The sequence below is a fragment of the Tenebrio molitor genome, chromosome 5 (assembly GCF_963966145.1).
Source record: "Tenebrio molitor chromosome 5, icTenMoli1.1, whole genome shotgun sequence".
Lineage (NCBI taxonomy): Eukaryota > Metazoa > Arthropoda > Insecta > Coleoptera > Tenebrionidae > Tenebrio > Tenebrio molitor.
Genome location: NC_091050.1, coordinates 16,974,437 through 16,994,504, shown reverse-complemented (window position 1 = coordinate 16,994,504; position 20,068 = coordinate 16,974,437). Strand labels below are relative to the sequence as shown.

General features: G+C 34.9%; 2 protein-coding genes and 1 long non-coding RNA gene across 5 annotated transcripts; 2 read left to right on the top strand and 1 right to left on the bottom strand.

Annotated features, from left to right (window-relative positions):
- The first annotated feature begins 1,254 nt into the window (after positions 1–1,254).
- On the top strand, positions 1,255–1,666 carry LOC138132046 (uncharacterized). Its single transcript, XR_011159967.1, has 2 exons — positions 1,255–1,396; positions 1,455–1,666. It is a non-coding gene; the product is annotated as an uncharacterized lncRNA (long non-coding RNA).
- Positions 1,667–7,842: 6,176 nt separating this feature from the next.
- Positions 7,843–9,157, bottom strand: LOC138131452 (uncharacterized). 3 transcript variants are annotated; one of them, XM_069048464.1, is made up of 3 exons: positions 9,083–9,157; positions 8,209–8,952; positions 7,843–8,125 (listed from the first exon to the last, which is right to left on the bottom strand). In XM_069048464.1, exons 2-3 carry the CDS (start codon positions 8,920–8,922, stop codon positions 7,934–7,936), a joined length of 906 nt encoding a protein of 301 aa, XP_068904565.1. In that variant the 5' UTR covers positions 8,923–8,952; positions 9,083–9,157; the 3' UTR covers positions 7,843–7,933. The 3 variants fall into 3 exon arrangements, with proteins under 3 accessions (XP_068904565.1, XP_068904568.1, XP_068904566.1); XM_069048467.1 differs by having other exon boundaries at positions 9,121–9,148; XM_069048465.1 differs by lacking the exon at positions 9,083–9,157 and having other exon boundaries at positions 8,209–9,048.
- Positions 9,158–13,429: 4,272 nt separating this feature from the next.
- Positions 13,430–19,953, top strand: loaf (lost and found). The gene is made up of 7 exons (XM_069049674.1): positions 13,430–13,878; positions 15,876–16,099; positions 16,184–16,328; positions 17,254–17,376; positions 17,435–17,617; positions 17,879–18,146; positions 18,226–19,953. The coding sequence occupies exons 1-6, from the start codon at positions 13,770–13,772 to the stop codon at positions 18,055–18,057; spliced, it is 963 nt and encodes a 320-aa protein (XP_068905775.1). The 5' UTR covers positions 13,430–13,769; the 3' UTR covers positions 18,058–18,146; positions 18,226–19,953.
- Positions 19,954–20,068: the final 115 nt, after the last annotated feature.

The following is a 20,068-nucleotide window of genomic DNA, read 5'->3' as shown; positions in this document are numbered from 1 at the left end:
AACCGTATTTAGTCGATGATAAATCGGCTGCTTACGTTGACAGCAGGAAATTTTATTTATTTCAAAAATCAAATTTGTGTAATTCGATACTGGGGAATTACACTTTAACATTCCGTCAAAATTTAACACCCGCTAAAAATTAACGCATCGCTTACAGAATACGCCCTAATGGGAGCTATTCTGTCATTTTTAAAGGGGCGTTAAAATTCTAGCGTCCTTTAAAATTTAAAATTTCAAGCCCTGATTGGTCGTTGGTCATTGCTATTACAACTTAATTTAACTGCCTTTAAAATTTAGCGGAGCAGTTACAGAATACGCCCCAATATCTCCGTATGCAACTAATTATACATTTAATTGCAGTAGTTGAAGAATATGCAACTTATTATACATTTAGTTCGGCACGTCGCTGTAATCGCGCGTCGCTGAAATTTGAATTAAGGTCACTATATCAACACACTACGTGTTAAGGTAGCGCCATTACATTCCTGGCGTGAGTTTATTGTGGAACAAAGATAATAAATGCAAATGTCGTAAGTGCGACGAGGAAGACATCAGTTTCAGGGAATTTAGTTTGGCAAAATGACAACAGTCTTTAGTGACACTTCAAAATTTTCAAACGTGACTCTGTTTTGTTTATCCCCAGATTGAGTTTATTGTGCGACAAGGATAACTCTTGTCGGAACCTTTATCAGTTGCATTTGTCGTGAAACAGACAAAATATCGGTAGATGTCACCACCTCGCGCTTTATAGCATAGACAACACAATAAACCTATAGAACGCAAACTCCCATAGTTTTTTGTGCCCCGACGCCATCTACTGGCTTGTGGTAGGTGCAAAATAAGACACAGCCAGCTGGATATCCTGGCTTTTTTATTTATTTTAATTTAAAGTAAATTATTTATGAAACTAAAAGACTACATTTATTTTGAAGTTTGCATTTTTAATCTTTTTCGATACATTTCCGTTGTATTTTTATAAATTTTGGTTTGGTATTTCTTGCATCCTCAGAAAATTTTGCTGTTTATTTTCATCGAATTGTGCAAGAAGTTTTATACGTTTTCGGTTCATTACAGTCCGAATTTTGGATCGACATTTTGCCTTTTTAAAATGTTGAATATGCTGAGTTTTTCTTATTTTCTTTTTGAAACTTTCACATCATAAGAATTTATATCTTCAACTTCATTACTACATAAAACAGGAGTTACACAATTATAGTGTCTTCAGTATAAACGTCGTAGATCAGTAGATCGGATGAAAATTCTATAAAAAGTAGTTTTCAGTTAAAATATAATTATCAATATTTTTTTACAATTACTGAAAGTAAATCTGGACTGGAAAAGGAGGGAAGTTGTATCGAGGGTACGGCCACATTCGTTCGTGCCGAAGTCTTTGCTGGTAAAATGAAGTCCACACACAGTGTAGCTGTTAAGCTGTTATACCAACACTTTCATAGGCTCCAAAGATGATGACTGCTTGTTACCAGTCTTTTTAATACATTCCATAAAACGCCCAGGATATTTAATTGGATTTGGAAATCTATGGCGAGTTCTACATGGTTTATAATACCTTTGCACGGTGCAAAGTCTCACAATAGTAAACTTATTACTTATGACCCTTATGACTTGACATGTCAAAATATAATTTTTTTAAATTTTGGCATAAGTTTCCGCGATTTTTATTTTTATCAAAGCCAGTAGATACATATAAAGTACCGACACGGGTGACAGCTTCGGATGACAGCACCACTAACGATTAGAATTCCGCTCGAGGCGCTACGATCGAAATTTAAAAAGTCCATTTGAAAATTATTCAGCAATAATGCCGTCTTGTTGTGCCCTTAATTGCCGAAACTTTTCTGGAGTAAGCTTTTACCGTTTGCCTATATCGAATAAAAGCCGATATAAGGCTTGGATTCTAAATATTGGACGAAGAAAATTATCCGAAAACGTTCGACTTTGCGAAGTTAGTATTTTCATACAAGAGCATTCATATCTTTAAATTTCGTACATACATAGTTTAATACATTTCGCCTATTTTTAGAAACATTTTACACCTGATCAGTTTGAAGGGAGATCTGACAAAAAGGTGCTGAGATGGAATGCGATTCCAACATATGTATTTTTTTAATATGTGAATCTATCTTTTTCAATCATGGTTCCGTTTTGCAACAAAAAGACATTAAAACACTCCGTGAAAATCAAAGGCAAATTTTAAAAATATCTTAAATAGCGACATCTGTTGACGGACCCATCGCTACTGGTGCTGTCAGTGTCACTAAATGTCACCCGTGTCGGTACTTTATATGTATCTACTGGCTTTGATTTTTATAAAACCGCAGCGTCCCCTGGCGGCTTGTGGTGGGTGCGTTTCCAAAAAAACAGGGAAAATGCATAGGAGTTTGCGTTCTATAGGTTTACTGTGTTGTCTATGCTTTATAGGAAACTGTAATAGTATTACAGAAATTACAGAACAGAGAACTATGTCACAGAAGGAAAAATCACAACCTACTGTATTTTAATCGGCCTGTTCAAAGATGTAGTTTGAGTGATCCCCACAGAGCGCTAGTATACGGGCGCTTTTTGGGGATATTATTCATCTTAAGTTTTTGTCACCCAGAATTTTTCTCGTTCAAATGACATTCGAATTTAAAATCAAAAATACAATTGTATCAGAAAGAAAATATCAATTTATTTTACTCTAAAATCATATCTAAACCTATTTTTCCGCATTTTTATTCTTTGGAAACGCCTAGCCCATTTTGTGGCGCCCTCATCGGCGGAAGTTGGCTCTTTCTCGGAAACATTTTCATAATGCATTTTTTATGGAATGACCAGGCCGGTTTACAGTACAGCAAGTCGTGGGAAAAATTTATTCGAACTGTCAAAATTTAAATGCAAATTGATATCACAAAATGATTTGCACTGATTGTGATTGAAGTTCTTATTGTACAATTTCGGGCATCATTTTTCTGTCACTTCAAAAAATTGCGATCTAAATCACTATTTATTGTCAACGTGACATTCAAACGTCAAATTTTGAAATTTATTTTCTGTCCCCGTCAGTCGCATGTCAGTCATAATGTAAAGTCGTAATGTAAAGCCTAATTGTATAGGTGGTTGCAAAAAAAACGGGAAACGAAAATTTTCCTAATGTAAATTTGGTTTTGCCCATTTGTTAATTAATTGTCTACCTGGTGACAATACCAAACAAATAATTTTTAAAAATGTCATTGAATTTGACGTTAATTCTTCTATCTTTCGTAGGAAGGTTTCACACTATGGAAAAATTGTAAAAATGTGTCAATTTTATTCTGACAATTCCCGTTTTTTTTTGCAGCCAACTGTACTATATACATTATTTTGACAATCAATGACGGATTGACGGTTGACATTTATTCGAGTTTTGAACCCTCCCTAAGTATTACAGTTTCCATTCATTCGCGATTCAAGTGCCTTTGCTGGCCATTTCACATCGATTGGCACGACTTATCAGGATGAACGACGCTTGTAACAGTACGAGTTAAAACATTATGGACGAGGCGACGTTGAGTATCCTTATTATTACAATTGGACACACAGTACTTTTTTATTTTCATGTTTGTAATGTAAACCAGGTATCGCCAGTTCCGCGCAAATTCAAATAGTTGAAAAATCAAATAAAACCCGCGAAGATGAACAAATGGCCAAGTCGTGATCGTCATAGAAACGGAAAAAACCCTAGGAAACCCCTACGTTGTGTGTTTTATACAAAATGGCGGAAAACTGGCTCGAGATGCAAATGGCGGACCTGTAGGGTGGACAAATTTCAAAATAAAAATACAATCGGTGGAAGGACGCCTGCATTTAATTTGCAAATATGCGAATAAATACGTTCTCGTTTTCATTTACAGCGGTGTTTGATGTAAAACAGACAAACAAATACATAACAACACAATTTATGAACACTAGCCATGAGATTGAACAAAACACAACAAATACAACAAATAAATGAACAACAGGACAACGAGAGACTAAAACATGAAAATAATAACAACCACTGTAAATGGGATGAGTAAAACCTCCAAAACTCATTCACAAACGATGGCACACCATAATCTTTTCTAATCGTTAAATTTTATATAACATGACATAAGAATGAATAAAAAAACTCAAATTTACACTAATTAAGGCCCTAACTGAATCTCTCGCAACCCTCGTCTTCCCCGGTAACACCTCCCCCAAACGTGACGTTATTTTAGTTGTCGCCCCCCGATCTCTTACTTCTAAACTCCCGCCCCATTCACACAAATCTCTACGTCACCCAGCCTAGCTCCCCAAATTGGTTGAGAACGACACACTTCCGGGTAGTACGTCATGGTACTCATGGCGATGCCCCGAGATAACAGCGACGGCAACTCCAGTTGGGTCCCTTCGGCTCGCCACGCTTATTTCCCCAATTATTGTTATTTGCCCCGCGTCGACATCCTACTTCCGGCCAAACACGTGCTCACGGTTTTTTTTTCGGTAAATGGATGGCCGTTCGTGAAATGGACTTTACCCGCTCCCCACCAATACCTATGAACCCGTAATTTCCCGACTCGGCACCCCCCACTATGCACCACTTTTGGTCACGTGTCAGGTCAGGTCAGGTCAGGTCCGGTCAAGTCGGGTTTTAAGTCCTTAAAGTAGGATTAATATTTACTCTTTGTTGATAATTGACAATTTTTACAAGTGGTGCATTGTGGGGGGTGCCGAGTCGGGAAATTATCCCTTCGTCAATACCTTATCGTGCATGATCGAAATACAGGGTTATTCTAAATGTTTTTTGACAGAAGACAGACCCAAAGAGTAGTGTGGCGGGAATTAATCTGCAGAGATGCAACGGTTTTCTACATAACGTGAAACAATTGAGATGGAGAGTTTAGTATTTTTCACTGCTTTATGTTTTGGAACTAGAATTTAAAAACGTACAACCTATCACCGTACGGAGTATACCTGTATTAAACTGCGCAAACCGTTAGCGTCACACGTGATGTTACACTTATACAGCTTGACCAGAACCATATGGCTATGGTTATAGGTACGGTACACTACTACAGGTACAGCCCGGACTTGCTGTTCACTTGAAGCTTGAAGCGCTGATTTTCGCCCGTTTGTACACGATCTAAACACTTCCAGACCCAACAAACAAGTGCAGTCCGCTAGTGGGAGGGATTTCAGTCCACTGCGTCACCCGCCAAGCTGTTTTGGTTGAGTCGACCTGTACGAGACAAACATGTAGGCTGTGCACGATTCGTGAAGATCGAACCGCGCCTTTCATTTGATATTGGCAATACACAAAATGGACGATTCAAAGAATTGTATGTACTACAAACAAATCACTCAATTTTCAAATAAGCAGCTGGAAAGACAACCGTTCAGTTCGAGAGCTGAAAATCGAGAGCGAGCATTTCCTTTTCAAAAAGGGACCAAAAAATAACCCCCACTCTCCCGCGGTCGGAACTTCTCGATTGTCGCTGTATTACAAACTGATAATGATAATAAAATAATGAAACAACTTGTTTACGAGTATAGAGAAAAATAATGAAAATGAATTGTTAATTATTCTAACAGATGACTTATTAAAATTGTCCACTAGAACTTATACAGTGCGTTCGTAAAGTTCGCAATAAATTCGATAAAACTGTAAGTATTAATTTTTGAGAAAAATCCTTGAACAGGTCAACTTTGTTTTTAAAAAATGCATATTGTTCAGTAGTTTGCTTATATTTTCAGCTTGTCATCTCCTAATAATGACGTCATCAATAATTTTTTTAAATGACAACCCCCATTTTTTCTTATTTTTCTGGTACGCCTTCGTACTAGCTAAACGACAATGAAAAAAAAAATGACACCTTACATAACAAGTTTTTTGAGAAAATGACAAAGTTTACTTCAAAAAATTTAATTTAATTTTTAACTTTTTTTTTCAATAGATTTAGTTACAATGGAAGGTTTATTTTAATAGACCAAACAGTTTAGAACGATTTACGGTAGAGAATTCCCACTGAAACGGAACAAATAAGCACTGACATTATTGAACGCATAAATTACCGAATGGAGTGCTTTAAGATCTGCTTCTTTGTAGGTGTGATTTATGATTTTAGTCAATATTTCTATTCGGGGTAAAAATACTATACTTCTACCGAATTCTTTCGTCAAATCACGTAGATTACTTTTAATTTGGACTGGTTCACACCGGAGATTTCAATTTTTGAATTTTGAACTTGACCAAGTCAGTTTCAGTTTGCACACGATCTTGCTGACAACTTGAGAGACAGGAATGATTCTTGTACCGTCTTATTCCTCTCGTTCTCCTGATTAAACAGTTGAGCCTAGGAGAGTTAGTTGTCTTCGAGGCCTCATTTTTTTGGATTCCCTAGCCACAAAAAGGCGTCTGTGGGCGGAACTTTCCTATTTTGTAATTCAACTCGTCCACCACATAGATTAACCCCGATTTTGGACCGCTCCAAGTCAGTTTCGCTTTACACACGATGTCGCTAATTTTTGGAGATACGGGAATGCACTGTTGGAATCCTCTCGTTCTCCTGATTATTTTTATGCAATACATATAGTAATTGCGACTATAATTCCCTCCTTTTTTGGATTTCTATTACACAGTAGGTATACGATACCTACTCTGATGTATGTGTTACGTTTCAAAACTTTCCCGCCATCACCATCTCGCGGAAGATACTCGCGCCTTCCGGAGCGTGGTTTTTTGGAGGGCACGACCGTCGTAGGGAAAAGGGAAGGGTGAGTGGTGGACGAGCAGTTCCGATATGAAGGTGTGAAGACGTGATGGGGTCCCAGAAGTAGGGTCGTGTGTCCTCTGTAGACCGACGCCTAGCGCCGGGGGCGGATTAGGACCCCTCAATTAAAAGATCTACAGTGGCGACCGACGCCGAGATGCGGATAGATTCTCCCCCGGATCACTGGGACGCCGTCCCCACTCACCGAGGAAGCGCCTCCACAACCCCGCACTGAAGGGAGAACCTTCGATGGTGCGATGGTGGTCCCCCTTTTCGGGACTGTACTTCGAAGACGAGGGGTGACCAGTGGAGAAATGCCTATGTGAGGAGTTTGGTCTGAGCTCGGTCAGCTTGTCGGCTTTGTCGTTCAAACTCCCTATATTGGTCTCTATCGCCGCTATTATTTCCCCTTTTTAAGTCATTGGGTTCTTTCCCTTGATATGCGATGTATTCGTCTTTTCCAGCAGTCCTGCTTTTCTAATCTTAACGATTTGCGAGGCTTCTTGTACGGCCCTGCTCAGTTCTTCGCTTTTTTCGGTGATAACAAGCTTTCCCTCGCTTGTGCTTCTGGCTCGTATTATAGTACCGCCGGTAGAGTTGTTACCGATTTTGAATTTGATGCTGTTGAATGGTACGAGATCTTATATAGTCTTTGTCCTCGTGGTCTACCACCCTCTCTTCTTCGTGCTGCTGTTCTTCGGTATTATCTTTGTTCGTTTTGTTGTGAAGATTCTAAGACAAGTAATTTTGCCTTGGAATACACAGTCAGCTATTTCCGGGAGGCGTTCGGGAGTTATGCATTTGACATAGTATATTGCCAATAGTTGTTAGTCACCCCTCGACGTTCTCTTCCTTGAGTTTTTGTAGCTTATCCCATCACATGGTCATCGTCGGATCCTTTGAAGGTGATTTTTGTGACTATCTGCTGTGATTCTTTCGTGGAAGTTGTCCGTTTACATCGAAGTGCGCCAGCTGGGAGAATCGGTTTCTGTACAGTTTCAGAAAACTGTTTTCAAAATATTTAATTCTTCCCATACTTTTCAGCGACCCTGTACAAAATATAAGCCATACAAATATTTAATATTTTACTCAAAATTAACAACAACAATAGACGGACGCGATAGGTATACATATTAATATCAGAAAATATATACTTCTAATCTTTATATAATTAAATTCAACTCTTTGCGATTAGATGGACGAAGCAGGATTCGAAATGGACTTTCCTTTAAAACGACGTTGCTTAGTTTTCCGTTCAGCAAATCGATTAAATTGTCTAAAAACTTTACCTCCCTGAGATCCTTCTCCAATAGTTGTGCACTTTTAATTAAAGCAACTAGACGAAGTGTTTCTTTCTAAAAAAATATTAGATATACATATGTATACAATCTGTTATATGTACTTTCCTACCTATTTAATTTGAAAATTAAAATCTTACCTCAAAACTTTCTTTTATTTTATAAACTTGCAAACGAAGATCCGATGTTTCTTCACATATTCTTTCAATGTTTGTGTCAACATTTCTCATTATTTCAGAACAATGACTTCCTAATTTTTGACAAAGGAATTTATATTTTTCAGTGTCTGAATCCTTATAATCGGTAAACATATTTCTGTTATAAGGAGTAAAGTCTGTGACATCACACTCAGTTTCTGTTAAAAATAGGTCCATCACTAAAGAAAATGCGTTATTATTCTTCACTCCTTGATAATTCTGAATTCCATCTCGAATGGCAGTCTCAACACCAGTTAAAAATTTCAAATTATTGCTATTCCTAAAATCTTCGAAGCTGATCATATTTCTATTAAAATTCTTGTACATAGCAAAATGAATAACGGAAAGTAGCATTTTACTTTCTATTGTACACGGATTAATTAGACCGACAATTTCGTCTTTAGGAGGAATTTTTGTGTTCATGTTTTCGATGTTGTTTGTTTTTCCATGCTGCAAGTCAACATTAATCTCAACACTTGCAGGTTCCTGTATTTCTATTATGTCTCTAGACAAATTGAAATATTTTCGTAAATGTTCATTAGCGTTTTCATAAAATGAAATACTTTCGTCAATAATTATATCATTTATATTCCACCCAAAATCAGTGTCTGTTGCATTATCGATAAAAGTGCCATCATTTTTATAAATCTTCATCATTAACCATTCCCATGAAGTAATTGCGAGAATCTAAAAATATAGATAACTTATTAGATATCTCCATTAAATGAACGAATGATTATGCTATTACTATTAGGTACATACAATTTTATACAAATAGGTTCTAATAACCTGCCTATTTACAACAATTACAACTTACCAAAGAATATTTTCTCAAACAAAGTGAAAGTTACTTACGTATAATGATCAACACAAAACAATAACGGTTGCGATTAGATTCTTATCATTTCGATGATACATAAAAATTATCACCTTTCTTTATCATTTGTGAAATGTAATTATTGTGGTTTATAGGTGAGAAATACCTAACTGATAATTACTAATAGATGGTCTCGTAATCCAAAATTGACATATTTGGAATTCGAGACCCCTGTTGGTTACCCAAATTTTAGATCTTATCAAAAGTTTGAACTATATGGTTTTTTGAATTTACCAACAATTTAATTTTTTCTTTAGAGTGATGATTTTCTCATAGATAAAATTTACAAAGAGAAAATATTTTTTTAATTAGAGCACCTAGATAACGATTGTTTTAGCGCACGACAGAATAAAGCGCGAAATTTTTAAATGTCCTGCGAGTTTTGTTACATCTAAAAATCGCATGCTTGTTTTTCTACTTTTTTTGTATTTTCTACTACTACGAGTACTATTACATTTTTAAGAAGATACTTTAATTGAATTGAATAGTGAATATAATTTTAATTTTTATTAATAGAGAAAGAAGCTCTCTGTTACAGATTATGTCGTTCCTTTTGCATTAGTAACGTACTACAATCTACTTTGCGAAAACATGGTAAATTGTAAATTATATATTTGAAATTTATTCTTTGAATTTCCAGCAAACCAAGGAAAACTCATCAAACATTAAACAAGACTATATCATCAATTACCTTATAAACCAATAAGAATCTTTGATTTTCTTTAGTTACCATGTACCAATAACAGCGGTAACCACGGCGATTTCGAATATACGAACCTTTGGGTGATTCACAATGATTGTGGATAAGTATGGCAACTATGTACGAAAATGTATGTAGCAACTGTGTGGGTGGGATAGAGTTGACATTTATACCATTGCACATTGATTTGACTATTTCCTTCGAAAAATTTAAGCCAATCAAAAAGCTCGAATATTTGAATTTTAGCCAATAGCGATCGAATTACAGCGATAATACTGCACTAGTGTAATTATCGATAATTTGCACTAGTGCCATATTTTCGCGTAGTCCTAATTAAAAAATTATTTGGTATTAATTTTATATTTCAAAAAGAATTATGTTTATTTGTACTTACTTATCATGTAAATTTTTCTCAGGAAATAGTCTGCCAAAATATCCTCTCGTGCATGTCAAATTGTCGATAATTTTCTCTCGTACGCTCGGGATATTACTAGCGATAATTTTCAAAACTGCACGATTATGAACTGTCAAAGAAATGTCAACTCTATCCTACCCACACAGTTGCCACATAAATTTTCGTACATAGTTGCCATACTTATCCACAATCATTGTAAATCACCCAATATATTCGACGTGTTACCTGAAACACCACTCAATCTGCGATCTCGTGGTGTTTCCGGGCAACACCTCTCGTATAATCAAGAATTTTCCATCGTCTAGTTGTATAATACAGCGTGTCCCAAAATTGGGGCACTAACTACTCACTGCCTTATGGACGATATTTAAATGTACAGTTAATTTCAAAATTATTGAGTACACCTAATTTTCTACAGTGTAAAATGCACTTAAATTTTTTGTCAATGATCAATGTTAATTTTGACAAACAAAATGCCTAATCTAACCAAAAACACGTACTCATTCTTTCCAAATTAGAAGAAGGGTGGTCGATCCGGAGGCTAGCCCAGTATTATAACATCGCGAACAGCAATATTATGAGTGCTCTAAAACATCAGCGACCTAACCTATATAAAAAATATGACGTTCAAATTTCAAAAAGGCATCTTTACATGTGGAAAAAACTGGACTACTCTATAATTTTGAAATTAACTGTACATGAGAAAAATATGAAAAAAATTCTTCAGGCTTACATTTTCAAATCGGGGAGGGTTAAATGTAAAGAAATTCGGCATCGTTGCATGTACGTAGTATGAATAATAAAATTTACCTAGACTACATTGAAGATTCTGTCGAATACAAGATTCAATCTGCAAAAAAAATTCTTCATGGTGTCGCAAATCCAGGATGTTCGCAACCGACGACTTCAATGTATAATCAAGAAGACGAGGAAAATTACAATGCTAATGTCGCGGCAAGTTCGCTAATGTTATTGCATTGCAGCAGCAAGGAAGGCCGACAATAAGAGCTGTATGAGTTTCCAGAAAGTGCCAACATTTTGTCTTCAACTTCTGTCTACATAAAAATTATTATAATAATTGGTTAATTTTGAATAAATTTACTTACCGTTCTAGGACACCAAAATTACTTACCATCAAGTTTATCGTTAACAACGAGTAAACACAACTTACCGTCTTGGCAACAAACGTGGTAAACAAGCAAATAGAGTACTATCCCGCAAAAATAATATTTCACACTAAAAGTTCAATTTTGATCGTTTCCTGAGATACATAACTTGAAATTTGTTAAAGATAACCTCAAAATTTGCAAATAATTAATGTTTTTTTAAGACTTTCCTTAAACTAGCAGGAAAAACTGTTTTGCATATTATTCAAAATCAAACGATTCACTATAACAGACATTAATAGAATTTTCGTAAATTTACTCGAGCAAACACCTTAACCGCCTCCACAAACTTTGTTTTTTTTTCATAAACAAAATTGTTTCTCTATAGTCTATAGTAACGTAAACAGAACAATTTTTATTCCACTTTTTAATTTAGAAATAATTATAGAAAATTGAAAATATGCAAATTTAATTTATTTTTCCAAACTTCAGTAGAAAAAATCATGTATGCAATACGTAGGAAATCCATTTTTTCCATACACGGCGTGTTTGATCTCGGCTATCGCCTCGATAAAAAATCCCATGCCTAATACGAAAAAAAATTACATTTCCTAACTTATTGCACAAATAGCTATTTTAAAATTAGTTACAAAAAAAGAAGAAATAGAGAGAAAGAAAACCAACATTAGTCTCGAACATTAGACTGTCTTATAAACCATTACCAATTTGTAATACCTTATACGATAGTTGAAAACTTGTTTTAGACTAACATCGGCCTAATCTATCAAATGCAATCGAAATTATTTAAACTGATAGAAATTAAGAAAAAATACATTATCACATGCGTTTATAACATTGAAAGATAAAAATAAAAGATAAAAATAGAACTTCAGTACTAACAAATATCTATGGTGTAAATCTGTAGGTATTTTGATGCATTACGTACAATTACAACGTTTGTTCAACGCTTGGTTTCAATAAGCTGAATTGTCCAGCTTACAGAGCTGATTTGGTCTCAACGTAAGTATTTTTTTCTTATTTTAAAAACTGAAATTCTCAAAAAAGTGCTATTTACGATTTGTTTGTTATTTATAAACGGAGAATAGTATATTAGTTGTAGAGTATGTAGTATATTAGTGACGATGATTTTGTGGATTTTGCGATTGATATGTCGAAATCTAAACTGTGTTTCAAGCTGAATTTCTTGGAGCGTGGAGTTCAAGTAACGACATACGATTTGGGATTCATGGATAACTCGATTACAAATTAATTTGATCGCTCTTTATGTAGCCGCTTCTTTTCCTGCGTTTCCGATTTTGTGAATTCCCATAACCATCCGAGAGCATCTTCCATTTTGATATTTTATAAACAATCCTCTTTCTTCAAATCCTTCAGGTCTTTGGGATACATATTTTTTGTACATATTTATATACGTCTCACCAATCACAGTGAAAGTATGGCTTTTGTTTGTTTTGCTATCAGGAATTTTTACTAGTACCTAATATAGAGCCCTGTTCTTCGATGGCATCCAGCTTCATCTTAAATAGCTTATCGCATCTGCATGCTCCAGAAATTCCAAACATTAATATAACCTGATAAATTGTTAGGTATTTTAATTATTTTTGTAATAAGACGTTATACCTTTAGTGCCAAGTATTTCTCATATGGAGCGTTAAAGATGAACCTATCAAATTGTTCTTTAATTAAAACTCATGATTTTTCCGAAGACAGGCATTACGTTTTCGTAAATAATCTATTCAACGATGTTGTCTTTTATGTTAAATTTTATACGTATAAGCGCTTTATGTGCTTAGGCTTAAGCTTCACTTATACTCCTAATAATATATCTAATATACTACATATTATATTTTCTTCGGTAAATCAAATTCAACGGGAAAACATTTAGATGTTTATCCATAAGTACGAGTATGTAGTTGACAAAGTAACTTTACTATGTAAACAAAAGTTATAAATTAATGTGCAAATAGAGTAACAGATGAAGTTGTTGGTTCACAGAAGCAGAAGTAGATGTCTCTCGGTCAGGTTTAAGCGTCGCTAGCGTCGTCATCGATTTTATGATTTGGAGTCGTGCGCGAGCAACGCTTGTAAGTGCTTTTAAAATCACAATTTAATACAGATTCGTATAGTTACGACTAACACACATATCTGCCCAGCGCGTTTGTAACATATCACTTGAAATTCTGAAAAATTATGTGGTTCTATTCTTTTGGAAGATCTAAATTATTCAATTGAATAAACAATGCTCTTTTACAACGTATGTAGTTGAATAATTTCAACTTCGTAAAATGTTAAAAGTAGCCATGTCCAGTGGATTAAGTGTAACTTAAAGGGTTGACTCGAAAATGGTGTAATGGTAATCATAATGGTGAAACATAAGTGAAGAAGATGATGAGGCATCGAGGACCTGGCCCTCCGAGCTACAATGTGTTCATTTCAGTCGTCATTTTTATCATAGCATGTACAACATACTCAGCCTCCGAGAAAACCAAATATTGTAAGTATGCTTATTAAATTTTTTGAAATGTATGTGATATGTTATATCACACCTCCTTTAATATAAACCATTCTTTTATTTATCATAAAAAATGATTTTTGTTAAAAGATGCCAATTACGTTCTGTGTATAAATTGCAAAAAAGAAAATGTTTTTTTTGTGTAACAAATAAAGACCCAAATTATTAATATTAAAATTAGTGATATCTATTACAAATATCTACATGTAAATGGTGTCCGTTGGCCAAATTGCAATCTTCCGCGCAATGCGCATTATGGTCCATTCAGTTATTAAAGCATCAATTTTGAATGTAAAAAGATAACTTAGGACTTCTAAGACTTGATCTTTATTAAAGGTTAAAAATTTAAGAATCTACACACGCATATGTATACAGAGTATTTCCTGACCCGACGGAAAAAAAATGCAACCAACAATACATTTCTAATAAAAAACTGGATATTTTAATTTCAATATCCAGCTTTTTTGGAAATACCCTGTATATATGTACAGGTGTTCTAAGAAACTATGCCTTCAAATTAATCTGATTAAAGTATGCTATGGTATTTTTTAATGTTAAGGTATCTTATTATTGGATAATTATTTGATCAGAGTGATATGCATAACACACTTATGTAAATAACACTCATTCTATTGTAAACACATCACTTCCCCAAAATGAACATTATATTACCATTCTGTTTATTTAATAATATTTTTTATTTGTATAAATATCGCAAATCTTTGAAAGCACTTGTTAAGTTGATATGTGACCCTCTTTAACCTCAAGATAAAAATTATCTAATATTTCGAACAAATCAACAAAATTCTACATTTGATACCAAGAATAAGTAGAGTGAAAGCAATAGTTACGAATTTTACCTTGGAAAAGAACACACTCGTTTATAAAAAAGGAAAATTTTTACGAAGATATTCTTAAAAATGCATCAGAAATGTAGGTACTTTCTTCGTTTTCTTTCCTTCTATATATTTCCAATTAGTTGAATATTTAAAATTTAGCGATTGTTTTTTAATATTCTTTGAGAGGAATTTAAATTTCCTTTTTCTTTTCTAAAAAACGAGGTATTTGTGTAAACCTAAGCGCACTAAGTAATTATCCAGTTAAACTAATCGAAGTCATTGAAGTAATCATATCTTCTAAAATTCACGGAGTTATGTACAGGTAATTGGTGTTATCAAGGTAGGTCTCTCTATTATCCCCTGTCGCGATCAATAAAGAACCAATCAAGCGGACGGGCGTCAAGCTGAAGAGGTAAAAAAGCATACAGCAAGAATTAATGGCAATGATGATTTTTTAACTAAATTAAAAATCTTTAGAATTATTTAAACGCTGTTCCATAATAGCGACGGCTGCAAATTAATTACTTCTTTTCCTAATTTTTTGCATTCAATTTTGAATTATTATAATTGGTTACTTGGAAACGATTTTTTTTTTAATTTCCTATGCTCGCAGATATTGAGTGATTCAAAATGATTGTGGATAAGTATGGCAACTATGTACCAAAATTTATATGGCAACTGTGTGGATGGGGTAGAGTTGACATTTGTATGACATTTCATAAGCGTGCATTTGATTTTTTGTTTGACACTGTCAGAATTTGAGAATTTTCTCCTGTGTGAACGGATTTTGATGAATTTGACAACTTGTCAAAACGAAACGTCAAGCTAATTTTAAAGATTTTTAGCCATTTGGAGCCTTTGGGAGGGCTCGTCGAACAAAAAAACGTATTCAACTATTTTTTATACCATTGCACATTGATTTGATAATTTTCAAAATTGCCGCGACTATGAACTGTCAAAGAAATGTCAACTCTATCCTACCCACACAGTTGCCACATAAATTTTTGTTACATAGTTGCCATACTTATCCACAATCATTTTTGAATCACCCAATACATTTGATACATGATACATGTGTCTAGACAATGTACTACTATCTTGGTTTGTTACCAACACATTTTTAAGAAAAGTACATTTCAGATTCCATGCAATCGTTATGCAAGAATCACTTTCTACAGCAACTGTACAGAAAAATTGATGGCGCTGTACTTTGGTCACAGAATGAAAGAAACTTAGATTGCATAATCACTTTTCAAACACACTCCATATTGCAACGGTTTATGTTACGATTTGATATTTTACAACTCGACTGTAATGACCACCTATACATTTACGATGGCGCACATACGGTTGGAACTTACAAGGTAAAGAAAAATATTATCAATTACTGAATACATTGCAATGTATATGAAAATGGAATGGTAGTGTGAATATATCATGTGTTACAGTTCGACCTGTCCTGTAGAAATACGGAACAGACACTTGGGGCCATGTTTACTCAGACTAACTACGTCACGCTCAAATACGTAACGGACGGTTGGGGAACTGATTCCAATGGTTTCAAACTCGTAATTACTGCAGTAAAGGATCCGAGTGAGTAATTATTTTAAATCATTTTTTTATATGTTATAATTTTACAAACATTTTCCAATGACATATAGGTGATTCACGAGTAATAATGAACCTAACGAAATTTGTGGTGCAACCAACACTACACTTGCACCGATTATGTGGATTTAAAAAAATATATTTCAATTTTATATAACATTGTCAACATGCCCGACAAACTAAAAATCTATGGGGCATGTATTGTTGGTTGCATCATTTTGTTAGGATCATTATTACTCGTGAACCACCTTATAAATGACAGTTATTACTACTTTTTTCACAATACCTACATATTAATCAAAAAAACTCAACGAACAGAGGTTCGTCGACAGTTAAAATGATCAGGAGTAAACTAAAAATCTGTTTGTGCAACCATACGCGAAACGAGCATTTCGCGTATCTAAAAACGAATTTGGATTTCGCGGCCGTTATCAAAGAAAACGTAATACATTAAAAATGACACAATTACAAGCTAGTGACTAAAAACTACTCTTTCTTACCACTTTTCTGTTTCTTTTAATGAGAAGTGTTAGACTCCTTCGCTCGCACTTTATCTTTTCGTAAATAATAAATATTATAGATTTAAGTACATAGAGACTACTACTTATTTTGTGTAATACCTAGTATATTTTGATGAATTGTTTGGTAGGAACTTTTTTCTACAAATATCAATATACAGAATGTCATGTCGTGTGAAAAATTTTGGTGAAATGTATGAAAAATGCAAACCATTTTTGAAGATCTTCAAGTATGCTCACACAGAGAAAAATTATTTCCACATACTTGTTGGTCATATTGTATCATAGTTTTCTTACAAGTTCATCAATTTGATTTAATTCGTTAAAAAGTAATGCATGCAATTCAGACCCTTAGTTTTTATAAACAAAATAAATTTATACACTTTATGTAGAACACGCTTGTACGGAGTTCCGATGCAATCTTCGAGAGTTCTGTATAGCTACAGATTTGGTTTGCGACGGTATTAATCACTGTGCTGACGGTTCCGACGAGTCGTCCACCACGTTATGTCAGAGTAAGTTGCAATACACCTCTCGGATTCACGTGTGCATCACAATATTTTAATTTTTCAGACACCGAGGCAGAAACAATACTAGGACTGAAAAGAACGTGGTTTGTAGTGACATTAATTAGCGCTTTCTTAGTTATGTTGGTCTGCATTGTTGTCGTTTTCATCTGTATTTGTCGAAAAGGACTGAATGCCAACGCTAGATCCGGAAATGGAAATGTTCCACAACCAAACGCTCCTTATCCTCGTGAGTATCTGTTGCAGAACACTTAACTTACTCCTTACGATTCTTCATGAGCAAGATTTCATCGCTAAATACATACATTCTAGGTACCTAGTCTAGAAACGATAATACCATTTTATTTAAACAATTCGAAATACATACAAAGTTGTGTGTTGTAAGCACAATAGGTACCTGCATCAAAATAAATCTAAAATTCACACAAAAGCAGTTTCCTTAATGCTAATAGAAAAAGATTTCATGTGCAAGTTGATTCTCATTTTCCAGTGCAACAGATGTACGGATGGAACGGAGCCATGAAACAGGGAGCTAGTATGACAACTTTAACTAGTGCCGGTGCCGCTACAGCAACTGCCGTTCAGGAAAACTGGCGCCACCCTGCGGGCCCACTAGGGTTCCGCCTCAGCACGCCGGCCCGGGCCCGCCTCTACTGCCAGGCAAAGTGAGACCGACGGCGCCTAACGCGCCCCTCAACGGTGGAGACGCCGATCTAGTCTCACAAAGTCAAAAAGACGAATGGTTCGTCTAGCAGTAGGTCGGTTATAGTACAATAAATTAATTTCCGGTCGAAAGTTGGAAGACAGTTTTTGACGATTTGTTGATTTTTTTTACAGAAGCGGCCGAGTCGTAGCCTGCAGGGTGAGCCGAGTGCAGAACCCAGCGCTCGGCCAACAGCACAGTTACCCACACTATCAACAGTCAACCACGAGACTTTTCTTGACCGTGTGTTTGGCTGTGTCGTAAGGACTCTAATAACATTTACCAATGCATAATTATTATATTGAGAACTAACAATAAGAAGCAATGTATTTTACACAACTCCCTTTCTGAATTCGACACTCAAAAGCTGTTACCTATATCAATAGTTGGTGGTATTAACTCACAAAGGAATAAATTAACATGTGATTTACTTATTGCGTATGTACCAGGCATATAGTCATTTTGTTTGGAATTATAAAAAGTAAAATTTTAAAGGAGGACGAGATTAAGATCACATTTCGTGTGAAAGACAATACAAAAAAAAAACAAGAAAAATATTAGCCTAATGTAGAACATTTAGTGAAGATTTTTTTGAAGGGGAGGGAAACTGAATTGTTTGTTTATTGTGATGTCACACAGCTCAGTACTGCCGATAGAGGGCGCATAGTTCGTTGCTGGGATCATTAACCAGTCGGACGATGCGCCGTTGAAGAATGCTTAGGAAACGTATTCGAATCAACGCACACAGCCAATAGACAAATACGAATGACACTAGTACTGTATGTTTAACTAGTTAAAATAAATGTAACTTAGTGGAAAAGCACTGTACTTGTATAGCACCATGGCTGCCTTAATCATCGGCAGCCTCCTTTAGAACAATAAAGCGAATTTTCAATTTGTCTATCCAAAAACGAGTGTAAACTTGTATGTATAGAACAATAAGCTACTGCAGATAAGCGGTATTTTAGTGTAATTTTTCTATATGGATAAGACGCCACTTTGATTCAAACAACGAGTCAAAGCCGCGTGTGTACCGTTAAACGACTAACTCCAATGTTGTTCTATATAAAATTTCGTACCATTTTTTACTATAGCAGACCTGACGAGTATGTTTGTACACATATCCTTTAGAAATATTTAGAAAAGCTTCGGGACAGCTTCATTTGTAAATCGACGTAGTACGCTTACTAGTCTTGTGGGCAAATTTTATTCTTATCGTGACTTATTTTTTAACGCACTTTATAGTCAACACATTTCGGTACCAAACAACGGTAACTAAATATCTCGCCAAATAAGTTTCATAGAAACAGAAACATATCAGGGACTTCCAAATGTGCTGGAAGTATTTTTTAAACTTACATATCGAATTTGCTCACAAGAGATTTATTTTTGTGTAAAAATATTGTCACTACAGACAAAACAGTGCTGCAGATGTTTTAAGAAAACTAATTATTTAGGAGGCGTTTAGGTCTACATTTTCAGGCTTTGAGTATATTCACATAGGTATACCGAACGTTATGTGATTTTATTGTTTATTTAAGAAAAAAGGTATACATACCTATAACTGTATGATTGTTGCTTTTTAACTTTTTCACTTGACATTATTAACTAAATTTTTAGCATCGCGTCATCCTCTTGAGTTGTATTTATGATGAACCGCTTTCTTTGTCCCCAAAAAATTAAATGTAGGTATAACGTGGTATGTCATCATAGATACAGCTTAAATAAATTCACCCTTTCTCACAATGTTGACCAATCGTTAGACAATTACAGTCCTTTAGCAAATCTTTAATTAAAATGTCCGTGTGTGTTCTTTAATGGAGTACAGAAAATGTTTCTTTAATAAAAAATAAATCTCAAAATACTGATTTGTTGTAACCCCTACACATTTCACCATCACAAGGCAACCAGAAATACACTGCCCTAGAGAAGAAAGAAGAAAGCACAAAGATGCAAGGAACGGTTCGACGCATAAGA